Genomic DNA, 17,819 nt, shown 5'->3' with positions numbered 1-17,819 from the left:
CCAGCTCGCTCTCGCTCTCGGCCGTTGTATCGCTTTCGGCCATGGTTATCTATTGTGGATGGTGGTCGTGGACACTTGTTTGTGAGTTATGGTACCCTGGTTGACAAAGATATTTCGATATAGATCACCAAGTAGAGGACTTGATTATGGATTATGTATTTCATATAGTATAATGAGAAACCAGAATCACCAAGCTGGAACCTCTGCCCTAATCTGACTCTTTTAGAGACAGTTCATATGGGGCGGTGAAAGCTGTGCAATGTCCCTTGGTTTGTGGGTGAAACGCTTCGTCTACAAAGGTCAATCGACACTCCGACCACACCACTGTTCAAGGTCATGAAAGGATCATGCTTTTCAAGACCAAATCGAACAAAGACTTCTCGACTTGGCTTAAGCCCAGGCAGATAAAGCTTTGGTGGAGATATGAATACTTTGTGACTTGACTCTACCAGTGGACTTGGGCTGACGTCCTCCTGGCAGCGATATGAACTCGGAACTCAACCACACGGGCACCCAATGGAAAAGATACATGTTGCCGTGCAGCGCCTTATGATTGGGCGTCGTGGCACATCCAAGTATCACTGAGGGCAGACTCCTCGTTGAATGAGAGAATCGCGCACGTCTATGAGGCTGGACATCTTTTGATCGAGTCGGACGATAGTCATCTTCCGTCATAGGATTACATCAGGTACATCAGAACATGCCTTCAGACGGTTACCCTGACTTGAGTAGTACAACTTCTAAATAGCGCAGACAGGAGAGATGTAGGCGTATTCATAGTTTGCGGTACGGACGAAAACAAGAGATAGTTAATCATATAAGTTGTATCGTGCCTATCATTCACCTAACTCACATCGGTTGGACGATGACCATTATTATAGGTTCGAAGTCCGAACCCACCCAGATTACCCGGCTGTTCAGGAGGGATAACGCACCGATGTTGCCATGTCGCAGCGGCTATCCTGTTGCGAAAAACCTATGATTGGAGGGTGGGCGAAATTCACCTCGCCAAGGAAATATCTAGCGTTATTGCCCTCACCTCTTCTCCTCTGCACAGGTGGATTTGTGCTTTTGAATGAAGGCTTTTTGGTATCTTCTTTATATGTTCTCGTTACCACATGTACTGCATCCCTCACATATCACATCACAGTGTATACACAATTTTTATAGATTTTGCACTTCACTTCGGAAACGGAGAACGCATTGTAGCATAGATTGAACCTTCTCAAAGACTTTTCAATAGAGATGACTGAACCAGCACACATGAGTCCTTACGGCCTGATCACTCGAAGATGGGCGTGAAGGGTACTGGTCTCTCTGAACATCATCTTCTATAAGCAGCTTCCCATTCTCGTCGTCTTGCATCGTCCTCATACTGCTCAGTCGCATCATATTGATTTTGATTCTGATCAGTCGGCCGAGTATTTGATCGAGAAGGTTGCGTAAGCATCTCATGCACGGATGCCAGCCTGAATGCAGGATTGGGCGGTGCGGGCACCTGGTTATAATTGGGCGGTACGATTGATTGTCCCAGTGCTGGTGAAGACTCTTGCACTAAGTTATTGAGACAGGAAACGGTAAAATCAGCATAACAAACTATACCATAGCGATGGCTCCCATCCGACGTGTGCTAGCCTGCTCATCTCATGTATAATCCTGCAGTGATGAATGTGAGGTGATACTGCACTCACTGGGATGCGCATGTCCGTAGGATCCCGTAGATTGACCAGCTATCGTGGTGGCTTGATACCCGCCATAGTCAGTTTGCGGCTGATGGTATATTATATTATGTGAGAGATTAGCCATGTGTGCAGTGCAACGAACAAGTAGAGGACGAATGATGGAGCTTACCGGAGGAGGAGCCGCAGGAGATCTTGATGGAGCATCTGATTCTGAAGCAAATTGTGGTACTTGATGACCATACTGATGCCCTTGTTGTCGATGCTGGTGGTGATCTGGATTCAGAGATCCACAAGGCCAAGATTGATTGCCTTGCCAAGAAATGGATTCTTGCCTTTGCCCTGGCATTCCCTCCACGTCCGTTCTCGATACATGGATGCCCGTCGCGGACCGAGGCGCAGATCTGTCAGATCTGCTCATGCGCTTGCTTTTCTTTTCCTCCTGCTGCTTCAGTCTCCAGTGAGCTCCCTCGACGCACTGTCTCGCGAGGGTCAGGACGATCGATGGGTCCGCTTGGGAATACGTCTGATGGAAATGGTCGTTGTGCTCCATCAAGATCTTGGCTGCCGATTCGCCCTTGTAAAATCCTGTGGAATACAAGGTATTAACGTTGTCGAGGGACTTATCTGTATGTTTCGTTATTGTAGTCACGTAGTTGCTGAGCCTTGATCGACCTTGCGTGTCTAGAAGATCCGTTGCAATCGAGGTTCGATGTCGACGTCAAAGTCAGCAGCAGCATTGTGGATGTAAATTCTGCCCTCGTGTGGCGCAGTACTCGTGGCAATTATGGTGCAGCAGGACAATCTGACAAGACGGTCGAAGAAAAAAGAAGGAATGATCGAGACTGAAATCGCCAACTCACCTCTATCATTGTATGCTGCTTGATAGCTGGGACGCTCTGACATGGTGTATCAACAGCCCTATACGCTTTTGATATATGATGTATTGTCTACAGTATGTATCTTCTGAGGTTGTAACAACGATTTCAGTAAAAATATGAATTACAGGTCACAAAAAAGCTTGGGTATCCAACGAGGGTGATAGGCCGTTTATGTATCGTGCGATACAGTCAATATTCGACGACGACGATGCAGAACGGTTACTCCGACTGCGCAAACACAAAAGAGTGCCCGTTTCCACCGTTACTTACTCAGACTGGACCGTATGAAAGGGAAAATATGTTCGAACAAAAGAGTGCCCGTTTCCACCGTTACTTACTCAGACTGGACCGTATGAAAGGAGAAATATGTTCGGAGCATGGCTAAATAGAGAGGAAGCTGCGTTCGGACATCCAATTCCAGGCGGAGCGGAGAGAAATGACATCTTCCCTTGATGTACCTTCGTCAAGTGTTTATCACACTTGTAAAAGTCCGAAGATCACTCAAAGAATGATAGTCACCTGTGAAGATAACAGTGATCTGGACAGCGTCATGGCTGCAGAGCGAACCTGTCTTTGTACATCCATTTTCAGGCGGAGCGCAGTATGATTCTTTCTTGCTGTACCTCCGACAAGCGTTTATCACACATTTCAGATTCCGAGTCATTGACCGAAGATCACTCATAGAAACACCGACAGCCGTGGAGATGACAGATGATACTGTAAGACAGTAGCTCAAAACTTTGCGGAGCAAAGAAAGCGCAACTTATCATAAGAAGTAGTGACTCAGCGATTTACAGTACTGCGTGGCCCACCAAACTCCGACAAAAACCGCATACAATCAGAACAGAGGGCACCGAGACTGTGGCGTAACCTTGCAAAAGCTCGAGGAGATCTTGATAAGTCGGTAAATTGCCAAGGCTTGCATGACTGTTTCGGACTGCTCAAAAACATGTCAGTCGGAACGAGACAAGGCGGGAGGAGAGACGTTTGACAGCAACCGTACGCGAAAAGAAATGAGATGAAATGACGCCTGAGATATCGATGTAGACGTCGGTATCCTCCTTTGTCTTTGTCAGCAATTTACTGTACTCAATATATACTTCGTTGCGGTTTTGAAGAGCTATTCATCGCATTTCCAATTCACCGATGTTCGCCCACGTAAGATCTCATGGAAGCAGCCAGTATGGTGTTTGGTGTCTGGTAGTCTGGTTCCAGGGATGATAGGGTGAAAACGAGATAACTTAACTATCTGTATCCTGTGGGAATGGCACAGATCAGAAGCATTTGTAGTTGCACGGTGTCAAGTGGAACTGGGGGGTACTATGGTGTAGCACCCCTGCGTTGAAGAATATATTCATATTCCATTACCGTACAAAATGCTTCGTCCTGTGCCACTTGGATCTTCGCATAGGTATGGATCTTATACTGGATGTCATTGGCTAATACATACATCCCTACGAGGCAAAGGACGAATATGATCAAGACATAGCGTGGAAAGAACGCTCCCACTCAGATCCGGTAGGTACTACCGAATCAGCTTGATCAGATATCCCTAATAGGATCAAAACCGGGCCTAGCAGTATCCCCTCCACCCCCACTACCCCTACCAGCATCCTGAGTGAGCTGTGAATACGCTCTCGCCCGATCTTCAAGCACCCTCAACTCAATAGCCCTCGATAAAATCTGCCTCATCAGCTCCACCCCCTCAGGCTTACCACTATAAAAATCCCGATATATTACACTTCGTTCATCGATAATAGACGACAGGGGGGCTTGTCTGAACACCTTCTCGTCAGCCGCAAAGGAGCAGAGGGTGGGATGGTCGAACTTGGATAATTTGAGGGAAAGGTGTTCGAGCCATTGTTGAGTTTCGTGGTCTATCGTCACGTTGCGTTGAGCACAGCGTTATTGTCAGTCAGCTTTGCCATCTCGGTGTGTTTCGGGGGAAGGTGGTCAGATTATCTCATCGAAAGGACGAGCCGAGTGTCACCATACAGTATCGACACGCACCACATGATTTCCAAGTCTCGGTGTATTTCCCCAGAGGTCTTATAGTCTTGAAAGTCATTAGAGTGAAGTTCGAGTCGTATTGACTAAGTGGGATAACACCCTGACCACCGACCAGTCAGATCAGGATGTATGTATCTGATCAGTATCGCTGTACACGCTAGGGCATGAGCTTCACGCGCTCACCTGTGCTTGCGGAGTGGCAGTGGCACTAGCACCAATCCCCGATGATCCAACTCCAAATGGATTGTTTCCTGACTCAGCCTGCCATTGTGCGTGCGCTTGTGCATATGCAGGTGCATGTGATTGTGATTGTGATTGTGTATGCCATTGTGCATGTGCTTGTGCAGGTAGTGGGATGGACCTCGAATCCTCACTGACCTCAAACCGTCCCTGCTGTAAAGCCCTCTGCTCGCTACTCAAAGTGTTTGGAGAGAACTGAGTATGATAACTTGAATTCCCGAACAAAGGCCTCGCGCCATTACTCCCACCACCCTCACTCCGCTTACCATATTGCTTCTTCTTCTTCTTGGCAGTCTCGATCTGGTGCAAACATCTCTGAACGATCTGTCTACCAATCGCCTCTAAACCCTGTTGACCATAGACGTGTTTATGGAAAGTCTTGCTCGAGTAGTAGAGTCGATGGGATATGGTGGTGTCGTCTTGTCTTGCGAGGGCGATTAGATCTTCGTTGGATAGGTCGGATGAGAGGGTTTCGGTGGTCATGTTGTTAATTAGGGATTTACCTCGTTTGGCTACGATAATCCATGTAGGATATCAGCATTGGAATCATGACCAGTCATTGGGATTGGCGGACAGTGAGAAGAGACTACAGTAACTTGAGTAACTCACTACTTCCATTGTATGTATCTTGGTGATTGTCAGAACGGATGATATTGTAGGTGTTCATCTTATAACAATGGGGATGGGGATTGATGGATCTGTCGTGTACAGGACTTGGAGACAGTGCTTTATGTATATTGCCCCTCAATCACCATGGATTTAAGTTATCGATTCAATCGTGATCAGTCCGTGTCCGACTCTTACTCCGACTGCACTTCAGGATCATAAGACGGGACAGAAAGAAGAACCTGTCCAGCATCTGGCAATTTCGGAGGGGAGCGTCGTATCCTGCTGAGGGCGAAGACCATGGACCAAGAGCAAACGATCACGAGCTGATCATCGTAGATTGGAGAAGAAGGTGCGATAAGTATAAGGATTATACTGTACTACTTCAAAGGAATGATTCACTCGTATCATATAGTATTGCCACTTCTCCTCTTCTTGGATAGAATGTTCGCTCGGTTTTCACGAGACGCTACTGACCGAGTCGGAGTATGGATATTTCAGATCATCAAAGAAGAAAGTTTTTCCAAAACTTCCACTTCTTGCCTGGTAGATCCCGATTTATATACCGCTATTCCCATTCCGGATCGTATCGTTCTTTCGGATGAGCCTTGTACTCCGATGATACAGTATCAGTTCGGTCAGTACGTTGACAGCTCGGTCCAGTTAGTAGTGTAGCCACGACAGATAACCTTCGAGATTATGAATCATTGAGGGTAGCCTATTGAGAAGAGTGATAAGTCGAGTTCCTTTCAGTCATTTCTATAACATATTGCATGATATCGATCGTTCCCCTTATCTCATAGGGTACTTTCCGATCTACCGAAAGGGGTATACTACAACGTTTCAGTCCTCATGACTTGTAACCTATAACCTATAACCTATAACCACCATACTAGTACCTCATACTAATCCAGATCGGCCTTGTCCTTGTCCAACACTCTGACGTCTAATGCAATCGATCAAAATTACGCGGAGGGGGCGAGAGCAGGCTTATTCCTATTGTAATCCCAGATTCTGTATAGTTGGGCTAGACCCGTTGAGCCCACGAAGAAGTTGACAGCGGCGAGGGAGTAGTTGACGGGGGTGATGACGAAGGAGTATCGGACCTTTCAATGTGAAGAATGAGTGTCAGCTGGCGATACGAGATTTGAAGTTGTAAGAATTGGAGTGAAGGAGATCTGAGAAGACAGACAAAGGGCGTTTTGCGCACATCTAATCTAGAAAGATTCGAATATCTCATGATCATAATTAAGATGTTGTGGCAGGCCAATTCACGATGAAAGGTTCTCTTCCTTGTCATCGTTGCCTTTCCAGTTCTCAATTCTGTTTATCTCCTCATCCAATCTGAAAGACCAGAACGAAGATATTTCCTCTCTCGCAAATCAGCTTTCCTTGATTCAAACCCGAGTCAACTCCCTAAGACGACTCTTCTCCTTCCCCTCTGCATGCTTTTCTTTCTTCACCTGTGCCCAACAAACGAAAAAAGCCCACTCACCCAGATGAAACCGGTAGCGGCCAAAGCGACATTCTGAGAGACCGATAATTTATCTGCAGGTCTCGAGAGATCTTTAACTCCTGCAGCTACCAAACCCCATTTGGCCATTGGAGCCCAGAAGAAGATTGTTCTATTGTTGGATGATTTATAGTTATAGGGATAACAGTCGAGCGATCGATTACGCCAACGGACGATAAGGAAGAAAAAGGTCGAGCAAAGTGATGGAAGATTTCATTTCATCAGCTGCCATGCCTTGTCGGTATATAGGTAGCAATACCACTCACTTTGGTCCAGCAGGGTGGTTCAAGAACGCCTGGAATTTGGAGGTGGTTTGAGCAGCAGCTGGAGAGGCCATTTTGATGGTTTTCTTACTGGATTAATGGAATAGAAAGTAGTGGGTGGTACGCAGTGTTGAGCTGAGCTGAGCTAGGGCGATGTAGGGGGTCTGTCTGAGAGTGATAGTATAGATGCGATAAGGGGATCAGCTGTGGACACCATCTATATGAGTGTACGAGTGGTCAAATAATCATATCATTTCGTGGTTGTGGATGTGAGTGAGTGAACGGAGTACAGCACGGAGGCCGAGCCGAGATTAGAGGAGGGGCGGAAATATAGCTTGGGTGGCAATGTGGCACTTGTACACTCGGATCAGAGGATTGTTTATGGGGACCCCATCTCACCTACTCACAGATGGGATAGATGGATGAACGTTTGAGACTGCTGATGATTCAATTTACCATCCACCTATTCACCATCGACTATCATACAGCTAAAGTCCAGTCAAGATGGTGCCGATAAAGCTATTTAGTCTGGCCGCGGCAATACTCAGCATAGCAGCAGTACTAGCAGCCCCCACTTCCAATGATCAGCTTGTACTCGAGTCGAAGAAACCCAGACCTCTAGTGATATGGTATGTCCATCTCCCTTCTCAACTCGCATCAATGCTGTCCTCTCAAGCTGCATGGAAGCATGTACGATCCATGCTGATATCCATACGCCCTACACAGGCACGGTCTAGGTGACACAGCACTCTCATCAGGTATATCATCATTCATCGAGGATATCAAGTCGATCCATCCTGGTATATTCGTGCATTCCGTTCAGATACCCGAGGGTGGGAGTCTAGACGATGAGCGACGAGCTGGATTTGTGAGTTGTTGTACTCCCATACTACTTCAGCTACGCTGGTTTCTGCGATATTCTGTGAGCTGAGTTCGTGTGATTGTTGTAGTGGGGGAACGCAGAAGATCAAGGATGGGAAGGGTGCGAGCAGATAGCTTCGATACCTGAGCTGGAGGGTGGTGTGAGTGGAAGTCCATAATTTTGCTACCCAAGTCCTCCTATCATCATCATCGCGCTTTACAATCCGCAACGCGAGCTTCAGTAGTAACCTGCTGTACCAAAAGATGGGTTGAAGCTGATCGAAAACACCATATCCCCCAGTTCGATGGAATGGGTTTCTCCCAAGGTGGCCTGTTCTTGCGATTCTACGCTCAATACTGTGATGGTCCACCTATGAATAACCTCATCACCGTGAGTTTCTGTCCTGCACCCGCACCTGCACCTGTACCTGATCATTCAGTACCCCATATCGAAACGTACACTAATGATAATCGTTATCAGTTCGGCACACCCCATTTTGGCATCTCCGCCCTAATCCCCTGTCCAACTCCACCGACACTCTCATGTCTCCTCGCAGCCCGAGCAGCCCGAGCAGGGATATATACTCCCTATGCCCAGACCCATATAGTCCAGGCTGCCTATTTCAGGGATACAGAGCGATTAGACGAGTTCTGGGAGGTCAATAGCTTTATCAGGGATTTGAATGGCGAGAAAGGTTTGGGAGGGGATGGCCAAGGGAATGGGGGTGAGGAGGATGAAGAGAAGGGAAAGAACGGGAGTGGAAAGGGTGTGTATGGGTTGGAGAATTTTGTTGCGGTTATGTTTGATCAGGATCGTGAGAGTACCTTCGAACTCTCTATCATATATCCCCCGAGAACTCTTCTCTGTCTATTATCCCTTTCTTGCCGTGAAGAGTTTATATTTCTGTGGTGCATTGCTAATCTCCATTGAATTTGCAGGAACCGTCTCCCCAGCCCAATCAGCACATTTCGCAACCTACTCTCCGTCCAATAAAACACTCATAATACCCATGGATGAACAACCAATGTATACGGGAGATTGGATTGGGTTGAGATCGTTAGACTCCAAGGGTGGATTGAAGTTGGAGCATTGTCCAGGAGAGCACATGAATCTGGGCGGGGAAGGTGGCTGCGGGGAGAGGATGGTGAGGGATTGGGTGGGGTGGGCAGCGTAGGGTGGATGGTATCATCTTTGGAGAAAGGTTTGCAAAGAGTATGAGATCTCGACAATTTTCAATCATTGGTCAGCGACCCAGTAGGTGGTCGAGTCGCACGGTGCTCAAATTACCTGACTCTCTCTGTCATGTTATTCTTGTATATGTTGTGAATACAATGTACGAGTATATTTGTAAATGTATCACTTGACTTTCCTACACCTTGCAGTGTTGATCCGAGGTTGATCCGCCGGTGATTGACCTTGACTGTTTAACAGTTCATCCGGACGATCATATCACATGAGCACGGTAAGGGATGAAGCGTCATAGATGAGCTACTCCATAACATGTAGATGGGTACATGTGTATATATATATACTTTGCACAGAGCTACAATATCCATTTCCATTTTCTACTTGCCAGTCCACCCCAGTGAAGGAAGCAGTAAGCAAACGCCCCCAACATGTCAGGACCAACTCAAGAAGGATTCGAGAAGGGTCTCCCACCCGCTCAAGTGGATAAAGCGAATGACGCAGAGGAATTGACAGAGCGACAGAAGATGGAAAGGGGGATCCCATGTACGTGATTGCTCCACAAGCACGAGTAACGAGTAAAATGGAAAATGGAACACAGAACACAGTCACTGCCCACTCGCTCGCGCTCCCTCTGACCCATTGAAGAGATAATACCAACGAGGCATAGAGCTAACACTCCAGGGTAACACAGACCAAGCAATGAAGGATCCTACCCTCTTGGAAGAGCGACTCCGCGCTCGTCGTCTGATTCAGAAATACAACCAATACCCATGGCCAGAAGAGGGATTAGATTATTTTGGTCCGGACGAACGACGTAAACATCTAGCAGATCTTTTTGGACTGAGTTTGGAGGAGTTTAAGGAGAAGAGTGTGGAGATTGAACCTCCTTTTTATTGTGATTACGGAGATAACATTGTGTTTGAGTGGGTCAAATATCACCAATCTACCAGATCCACTCCAACGGACAAGAGTGTCTTGTCGTGTCGTCGCTGATATCGTTTCACATCTAGAGGCGCATTCTACGCGAATTTCAATTTGACTGTATTGGACTGTGCCAAAGTGACTTTCGGAGCTAGGATCCTATGTGGTCCAGGCGTACATATCTATGTGAGTATGAATACTACCCATCTCTCTCAAATCAATCAAAACTTTCTTTGTTCCGTTAGCTTTTATTTCCCGTACCCTACCCTACCTGAATCTCACTTGAGAAGCACTGTTGAGACTGATAGGTGTACACAGGCCGCAACCCACTCGACCGAGCTCGACGAAAGACAAGCAGGCTACGAGCGTGCCTACCCCGTGACGATAGGGGAGGACAGCTGGATAGGCGGGAATGTGGTTATTTGCGGTCCATGCAAGATCGGTAAAGGTGAGTCGACCCTCACGAATGCGATCAATCCTTTTCTGACTTTGACTTTGATGATATACATAGGAGTGACCATCGCGTCTGGATCATTCGTGCGAGGGGATTTCCCAGATTACTGTGTGATTGGAGGAACGCCAGCAAAGATACTGAAGAAGTTGGATCCTCCCACTGGGAAATTCGAGTTGGACATGTCGCAATACAAGTGAGTGGATATATGATAGATAGGTAGATGCAGGAGAGCATGATACAATTTGGAAAGTTTGTAATGAGGTTGATAATAGTATGAAATGGATTTATGAATTATCGCTGTCTAAGTTAGAGTCAGACTGGATACGAAGACAGCAGTGTTCGCACAGCCTTGGTCACCCTTCTGGTCTGCCGTTGAACCCTATGTGGTCTTATCATACTTTGTATGTAAGTTAGGTTTGGAGTAAGACTCAGAAGCATTCATGCCAAATAATTCAATACGATGTAAAGTACAATACAAATTCATTCTCCATATCCAAATTGTAACCAATATGAAAGACAAACCCAGCTCCTAATACCCTAAGACTAAGACTGAGAATAAGACTAAACCTTATAAACCGTCCCATCCGCAAACATAATCTCATTCCCATCATTCATCTTCTGCACCGCCGTCCTAGCCTCCCTATTCCCAAACATCTCTTCCGTCCCCAAACCCTCGTTAATCTTGGGTACCAAGTCGCTCAAATCAATCATCCCATCCGCATCGAGCTGATCTTCGAAGATTGTGGATAATCGATTTCTGAACAAGTCCAATCGGGCAGGGTTGATCTCTGCGTCTGTCTCTTCCATTCCCACCTCTGGTTCCTGGTCGGGGGGAGCAAGACCCAAAGAAGCTTCTGCCTCGCCCATATCTACATCATCTTCTTCATCTTCCCCAGCACCAGCAGCAGCAGCACCGGTGGTAGACCTAGTAGCTCTAGGTGTTCTGGGTGTGGGGGTTCCCCTAAGTGGTGGACCACCTTCCATCCTCCTGTTCTTCTCTCTTGCCCTTTCTCGTTGAGATTCTGTAACTCCAGTGGTAACTTTCTCTTCACCTTCTTCTTGGTCCTCTTCTTCATCCGACTCATCGACCGATACACCCGCATTGAGCTTTCGTCGTTTTCGTCGTTCGGGTTTGAGGACTTCTTTGAACAGAGCGAATCGGAGGATCTCCTCTGCTGCCATTGCGTCTCGCTCGTCTACGGTGGAGGAGAGTCGAGCTTTGGCGTGAGCAGTGGAGAGACGAATGAGGGTTTCGAGTGTACGAGCTGTAAGAGGGGATGTCTAAGTAAGGTGAAGAAATGAATCAGCATAAGAGTCAGAGGTTTGTTCTATACTTTGCCATCGTTATACCTCCACTCAAACCAAAAACAGATCACTCACCCTCTTCTGGTTTCCTGCAAGATCATCGTTCCTCAAAGCACTATAAACACTAACTATCCAATCCGCCGCCCCCTTGGTCAACGTCGGATGACAACGCGATTTCGAATACTGGATATACTTCTTGACGAACGCGATGCTCAAAACTTCCTTCTTCTTGTTGGCTCCTCGTCCTGACGAAGTGGTCACTCCACCATGTAAGAGGGGGTTGAACTTTTCAAAGACGGGTGTTTCCGTTATTCGTGATTCCGCTTCGTCCCCTCCTACATCTAGGTTTTGAGAGATGTTCTCGATTGCTGGGGCGCCTGTACCGTCAAACAGCAGATGTCAGTCCCAATTTCTCGTGTCCATTTGATTGTCTTCATGACTGATCAGTGACATAGTGAAGAAAAGTTACTCACCCTCCTCAACTCCCGGCTGAAGGTACCTATGCATCCTCAAAACATGTTCTGAAATCATCCTGTCCCTCTGCTCATCCGTATCGTCCGTGACTACGAACAGCAAATCGAAACGAGAAAGCAACGAATCGGGCAATGCGATATTTCGATGAGGATCCTTGTGGACGTCGTACTAATCAATCCAACATCAAAATATCAGCCGCAATTTTCCATGGACACAATTATCTGTTCTGATGTGACACACCGACTCACCTGTCCATAGATCGGATTCGCAGCAGCAACAACACTACATCTGGCATTGAGAGAAGTATGAATACCAGCCTTGGCAATGGTCACCGTCTGCTGTTCCATGACTTCGTGGATCGCTACTCTATCGACATCCGACATCTTATCAAATTCATCGATACACACTACCCCTCGATCGGCCAAGACCATCGCACCGGCTTCGAGACGTCTTTCGCCTAGTTGAGCCCAGACAATCAGCTTTGGTCCTCCCTCCTCTTCGGATCGAATCAGACCGAAGCCATCCTAATGCTATCTTCTTTGATACCTTATCATATCAGATTAAAGAAACACAACCCACCAGTATCTTTGTCAGTAGTGACAGCCGCCGTCAGACCCACTCCAGAAGACCCTCTACCAGTCGTAGCAATAGCCAATGGAGCGGTGTTCAGGACAAATCGAAGCATCTGAGATTTCGCCGTCGAGGGATCACCAACCATCAAGATATTGATATCTCCTCTGATATGCGCACCATTCTTTAGGTTCTTTTCCTCTCCACCTAAAAGCAATAAGAGTACTGCAGACTTGATGTAGTCTGATCCGTAGATTGATGGAGCCAGGGATTGGGAAAGAAGCTCGAAGATGTTTTTACGTTTCGAGAGCTTGTTGATATTTCGGATATCCGTATCGGTCAGAGGAGTTTGGGCGATACCGCCGCCTTGTTTCGAGGAGAGGAGGATGATGTTGTTTGAGATGATTGAGGTTCTAGGAGTATGAGCAATGGTCAGCTTGACTCCTATGTGCCTTGAGATCGATTTATTCGCATTTGTAAAAATGAGAGGTGGATCCTTACTGGAATCCCCTCGCACCAGCCCCACCACCAGAGGACTTGTAAACCCCCACAAGTTGTATCCTATCACCAGGCTTACAGCAATCCACCAGATCGTCCGCCAAAACCACTTCCACACTTCTAGGCAACTGACCAGCAGGCGCACGTTCAGGCATCTCCTGTATACTGATCGTCTGATGATCCCTGAAAGTCGATAATCCATATTCCATCAATAGGGGGTGACCCTCCCCGTCATCTTGGGGTATCACTGTTGTGGATCCCGTCATCGTTGAGGAGGGGGCGATGATGGTGGCGTCGTGGTACGATCGAGAGTGGAATTTACCGGTTGGGGGGCAGAAGTGGATGGATTTGAGCATTTTGGGTCGGACCAATGAGCCTGAGCACAGTGCATATTCCGTCAGTTATGAATACCTAGATGATGGATACTATCGAGACATAGTGGATGGATAGCTTACACCTTGTTACGATACCTTCTAGACTGACCATCTTCCCGATCTGGTGACTCCTGAGCGTACGGGGATTACAATGTTGCTGACCGAATGAACCTCTCAAACCGACGTAGTCTACCCGTCTCCCAACAAATCAGCTTGCGCGCTCTCCTGGAAGTTGTTAGCCGACAAGACATTACACCCACACTCATTCCCCGTTATCTTATGTTTGGTCGGATCATGCAAACTCTGCACCAATTGCATCAACGCAGCATCCAGCGCAGGAAGATACTGCGTAGGTTGTAAGAGCAATCCATCCGCGTAGGTCCGTTCATAGTCCCTTAAATCGTCAAGGTTCACTATCAATCGGACCTGCTCCAGATCCAACATCCGCTTGATGGATTCTCGGTAGTTGTAATTTGCTTGTGTCTACGATGACGATAGCATGAAGTATTAGCTGAGAGGCAAAGTAGCGGAGTTGGGATTGAGTGAACGCACATCATCATCTAGGAATTCTACAAACTGCCTTGCCCTATCTCGCATGAGGTCGTCTGCGAGGACTGGCATGAGGTCTTGAGTGCTTGGTAGGTCTGCCATTGTGGGATGTCTTTCTGATGAGTAGGGTGTATAGAGGATAGGTGAAGATGGGATATATAGATGGGTTGATAAGATAGATGATGAAGGATGAGGATGAAGTTGAAGGAAACGCGTAAAAGAGTAGAGACAGAGTAGAAATTCAGGGAGGACGCGTAGAGTCGCGCCATTCCACAAGTGACGTGGATATATCTTTTCCAATGCAAAGTGATAAGGATACTCCCGCCAAGAGGGCATGGTTTGTATGCGGTGGAGGTGGTTTCTGGACTGTTCGACAAAGTGGTAGAGTGAGGGAAGAGATAGATGAATGATATCCATGAGATACATTCACATCACATCCATACATCATCTTCATACTCTTCTATCTCATCAAGCTACCCAACAGTCGCAAGAGCAGAGAGATCAGCCAACAATGTCAGACGTAAGCTTATTCTGAGCTAGGAATCACTACTACCGGAAATGTGCTGATACCATCCATCACAATCACCAGGCAAACGCAATCAAAGCAGAAGCCAACAAGGCGTTCGCAGCTAAGGATTATACGACAGCAGCTAAATTATATTCAGATGCTATAGAGATAGATGGAGGGAATCATGTGTTGTATAGTAATAGATCAGCAAGTAAAGCAGGGCAAAGGGATTGGCAAGGGGCGTTGGAAGATGCAGAGAAGGTGGGTTCATTTGTATTATAGTGGCAGCTGCATTCTTGCTTTAGCTGGCAGACTGGGGTGGGATGGGGGACGGTTATGACTTTAGTCCGGTAGCTAGGGGTGGGATGGGGGGATACTACTATAATATATAGTAGTATAAACTATACCAATGTACTGTATATCTTATACGGTATATTGGTAACCCTTATCCCATACCGCTAACTTCCCACCATCTACCAACATATTCCACTCCCTCCCGCCTGCCTCCTCTCTTCCATTATGACCTCGCTAACCCTCCTTTCCACCCAGTGCATCCAACTCTCCTCCTCCTTCTCAAAAGGATACGCCAGAAAAGGAGCAGCCCTCCACGGTCTCCGCCAATACCCAGAAGCAGTGATGGCCTACGAAGAAGGACTCCAGGTCGACCCTTCCTCCGATATCCTCAAGAAAGGTTTGGCAGATGTCAAACGAGCAATGGACCAGGATTCACAATCCCCATTGGGTCCAGGAGGAGACATGGGATTAGGTAAAATATTTAGCGACCCATCTATGGTATCGAAGTTGGAGAACCACCCGAAAACAAAAGAATTTATGAAAGACCCAAGTTTCAGGACGTCCGTGATGAGGTTACAGGCTTCGGGGGGTAAGGATATGGGTGCGATGATGGGTGATCCGAGGATGTTGACTGTTTTGGGTGTTATGATGGGTATTGATCTGGTGAGTTGGACGTATACTAGTATCGTTTTATGTATGATTTCTTTTTTCGCTGCGTCGCAGATGCGATTCTATTTTCAAACAGATTTCTTCTAGCTTCTTGATTCTTTCAATTCACCCTTTCCCCATTCTACATTACACCTTTTTACATCGAATGACCAGCTCACACCCCCACCACAGGACGCAATGGAACGACCCGAAGGAAGCAACGAGATGCCACCAGGAATGCAACCCTTCCCATCATCTCAACAACCCGAAGCATCTTCCTCTAAACCAACCCCTCCTCCAGCAGCCGAGAAGAAGCCCGAACCCAAACCTGCTCCTACTCCTGCTCCTGCCAAGGAGGAACCTATGGAAGTCGAAGAAGAAGACAGTTCAGACGCCGCTGCTCAGAAGGAAGCTGCTGAGTTGAAGACCAAGGGAAATGCATCTTACAAAGCTAGGAAATTCGACGAAGCTATTGAGCTGTACTCGAAAGCTTGGGAAGTGTACCCCAAGGATGTAACGTTCCTCACCAATCTGTCTGGTATGTTCAGCTTCCTTGCTACATCCAAAGCATGCGTGATCCAAGCTGATATTGATCTGCTACTTAGCTGTCTACTTCGAGAAAGGGGAATACGAGAAATGTATCGATACATGTGAAAAGGCAGTCGAGGAAGGACGAGACTTGAGAGCAGACTACAAGGTGTTCGCCAAGTAAGCTTACCATCTATTATTGACCAGAAATGATGAGTATTAAGCTGACATCCGTCTGTGGTACAGGGCATACGGACGTATCGGTTCAGCGTACAACAAGCTCAACGACCTAACCAACGCCATCAAGTTCTACTCCAAATCCCTCACTGAACATCGAACACCTGATATCCTCACGAAACTTCGAGAAGCTGAGAAGGCCAAGGCTGAGAATGATAAGCAAGCTTACATCAACCCTGAGTTGGCTGAGACTGCTCGAGCGGAGGGTAACGAGGCGTTCAAGGCTGGGGATTATGCGGGAGCGGTTAAGCATTACACGGAGGCTACTAAGAGGTTACCGTGAGTCGATTGTCTGCTTTGCAATTACGCGTATGGTCAATCCTTCGGGCCGCATCCTGTGTATTTCACAGATCATTCATGTCATGATCAGCTTCTTCGAACTGATCGACCCTCTGCTTCCTTTACCAATTCATCTTTTCCGTCCCTCTGCTGATCAATCCGTGTTCCTGCAGCACCGACCCAAGAGCATACAACAACCGAGCGTCATGTTATCAGAAACTCATGGCTCTTCCTGAAGCCCTCAAAGATGCCGAACAAGCTATCAAGATTGATGCTACTTTCATTAAGGCTTACATCAGAAAGGCTTTAGTACAAGAAGCCATGAAGGAGTTCAACAGTGCTTTGGAAACTCTACAACAAGCTACCGAGGCCGATACCGAGAAGAAGGTGAGCGAGCTCACACAAAAAATGGGGTTGTCAGTCAGCCAATAGGCTCATGATGATATTCGTTCCACAGCACACCCGTGAACTCGAGACCAACTTGACTCGAATCCTCCAACAGATCCAATCTCAACGATCTACCGAGACTGACGAGCAGACTTATGAGCGAGCTATGCGAGATCCAGCTGTTCAGGAGATCATGAGTGATCCAATCATGAGGCGTGAGTACAGTTGTCTTGAGACTAAACTCGTGCGCCTTCGGCATTAGACGAGAGCTGATGTTTGATATGAACTGTATTTAGAAATCCTCTCTGACGCTCAACAGAATCCCAAGGCATTACAAGATCACATGAAGAACCCTATGGTGAGTGTAGCCAGCTAGACTTGAGTTTATGGCGACGAAGCTGACTGTGATAACGCTCGTGCGAATAGATCGCTCAAAAGATCCAGAAACTTATCAACGCTGGTATCATCCGAACCCGATAAGCGGAAATATGCTCGCGAGATGAGATAGACAGGTGTAAGGGACTAAGTTGTGCGGGAGGAGCAGAAGAAGA

The 17,819-nt window shown here is 47.1% G+C and overlaps 7 protein-coding genes across 7 annotated transcripts; 3 read left to right on the top strand and 4 right to left on the bottom strand.

Moving 5' to 3' along the window:
- Nucleotides 1–1,324: 1,324 nt before the first annotated feature.
- Nucleotides 1,325–2,585, bottom strand: I302_105620 (uncharacterized protein; the record flags this gene model as incomplete). Its single annotated transcript, XM_019191369.1, has 4 exons — nucleotides 1,325–1,554; nucleotides 1,692–1,770; nucleotides 1,852–2,363; nucleotides 2,543–2,585. 4 exons carry the CDS (start codon nucleotides 2,583–2,585, stop codon nucleotides 1,325–1,327), a joined length of 864 nt encoding a protein of 287 aa, XP_019045999.1.
- Nucleotides 2,586–4,102: 1,517 nt separating this feature from the next.
- On the bottom strand, nucleotides 4,103–5,293 carry I302_105619 (uncharacterized protein; the record flags this gene model as incomplete). Its single annotated transcript, XM_019191368.1, has 3 exons — nucleotides 4,103–4,437; nucleotides 4,571–4,670; nucleotides 4,754–5,293. The coding sequence occupies 3 exons, from the start codon at nucleotides 5,291–5,293 to the stop codon at nucleotides 4,103–4,105; spliced, it is 975 nt and encodes a 324-aa protein (XP_019045998.1).
- Nucleotides 5,294–6,381: 1,088 nt separating this feature from the next.
- On the bottom strand, nucleotides 6,382–7,266 carry I302_105618 (uncharacterized protein; the record flags this gene model as incomplete). The annotated part of the gene is made up of 3 exons (XM_019191367.1): nucleotides 6,382–6,522; nucleotides 6,912–7,041; nucleotides 7,196–7,266. 3 exons carry the CDS (start codon nucleotides 7,264–7,266, stop codon nucleotides 6,382–6,384), a joined length of 342 nt encoding a protein of 113 aa, XP_019045997.1.
- A 430-nt stretch (nucleotides 7,267–7,696) lies between these two features.
- On the top strand, nucleotides 7,697–9,228 carry I302_105617 (uncharacterized protein; the record flags this gene model as incomplete). The annotated part of the gene is made up of 6 exons (XM_065870121.1): nucleotides 7,697–7,821; nucleotides 7,919–8,060; nucleotides 8,143–8,214; nucleotides 8,355–8,444; nucleotides 8,535–8,868; nucleotides 8,993–9,228. The coding sequence occupies 6 exons, from the start codon at nucleotides 7,697–7,699 to the stop codon at nucleotides 9,226–9,228; spliced, it is 999 nt and encodes a 332-aa protein (XP_065726193.1).
- Nucleotides 9,229–9,670: 442 nt separating this feature from the next.
- Nucleotides 9,671–10,814, top strand: I302_105616 (uncharacterized protein; the record flags this gene model as incomplete). The annotated part of the gene is made up of 5 exons (XM_019191365.1): nucleotides 9,671–9,785; nucleotides 9,934–10,165; nucleotides 10,253–10,349; nucleotides 10,482–10,611; nucleotides 10,675–10,814. The coding sequence occupies 5 exons, from the start codon at nucleotides 9,671–9,673 to the stop codon at nucleotides 10,812–10,814; spliced, it is 714 nt and encodes a 237-aa protein (XP_019045995.1).
- Nucleotides 10,815–11,178: 364 nt separating this feature from the next.
- On the bottom strand, nucleotides 11,179–14,489 carry I302_105615 (uncharacterized protein; the record flags this gene model as incomplete). The annotated part of the gene is made up of 9 exons (XM_019191364.1): nucleotides 11,179–11,898; nucleotides 11,998–12,299; nucleotides 12,396–12,564; nucleotides 12,645–12,853; nucleotides 12,976–13,379; nucleotides 13,468–13,840; nucleotides 13,920–14,027; nucleotides 14,099–14,321; nucleotides 14,391–14,489. The coding sequence occupies 9 exons, from the start codon at nucleotides 14,487–14,489 to the stop codon at nucleotides 11,179–11,181; spliced, it is 2,607 nt and encodes an 868-aa protein (XP_019045994.1).
- A 409-nt stretch (nucleotides 14,490–14,898) lies between these two features.
- Nucleotides 14,899–17,748, top strand: I302_105614 (uncharacterized protein; the record flags this gene model as incomplete). Its single annotated transcript, XM_019191363.1, has 10 exons — nucleotides 14,899–14,907; nucleotides 14,977–15,156; nucleotides 15,445–15,852; nucleotides 16,030–16,375; nucleotides 16,443–16,545; nucleotides 16,612–16,881; nucleotides 17,055–17,268; nucleotides 17,339–17,483; nucleotides 17,565–17,626; nucleotides 17,695–17,748. The coding sequence occupies 10 exons, from the start codon at nucleotides 14,899–14,901 to the stop codon at nucleotides 17,746–17,748; spliced, it is 1,791 nt and encodes a 596-aa protein (XP_019045993.1).
- Between the last annotated feature and the right edge of the window lie 71 nt (nucleotides 17,749–17,819).

Source organism: Kwoniella bestiolae, chromosome 4 (assembly GCF_000512585.2).
Source record: "Kwoniella bestiolae CBS 10118 chromosome 4, complete sequence".
NCBI lineage: Eukaryota > Fungi > Basidiomycota > Tremellomycetes > Tremellales > Cryptococcaceae > Kwoniella > Kwoniella bestiolae.
This window is presented reverse-complemented; position numbering and strand designations above follow the sequence as displayed.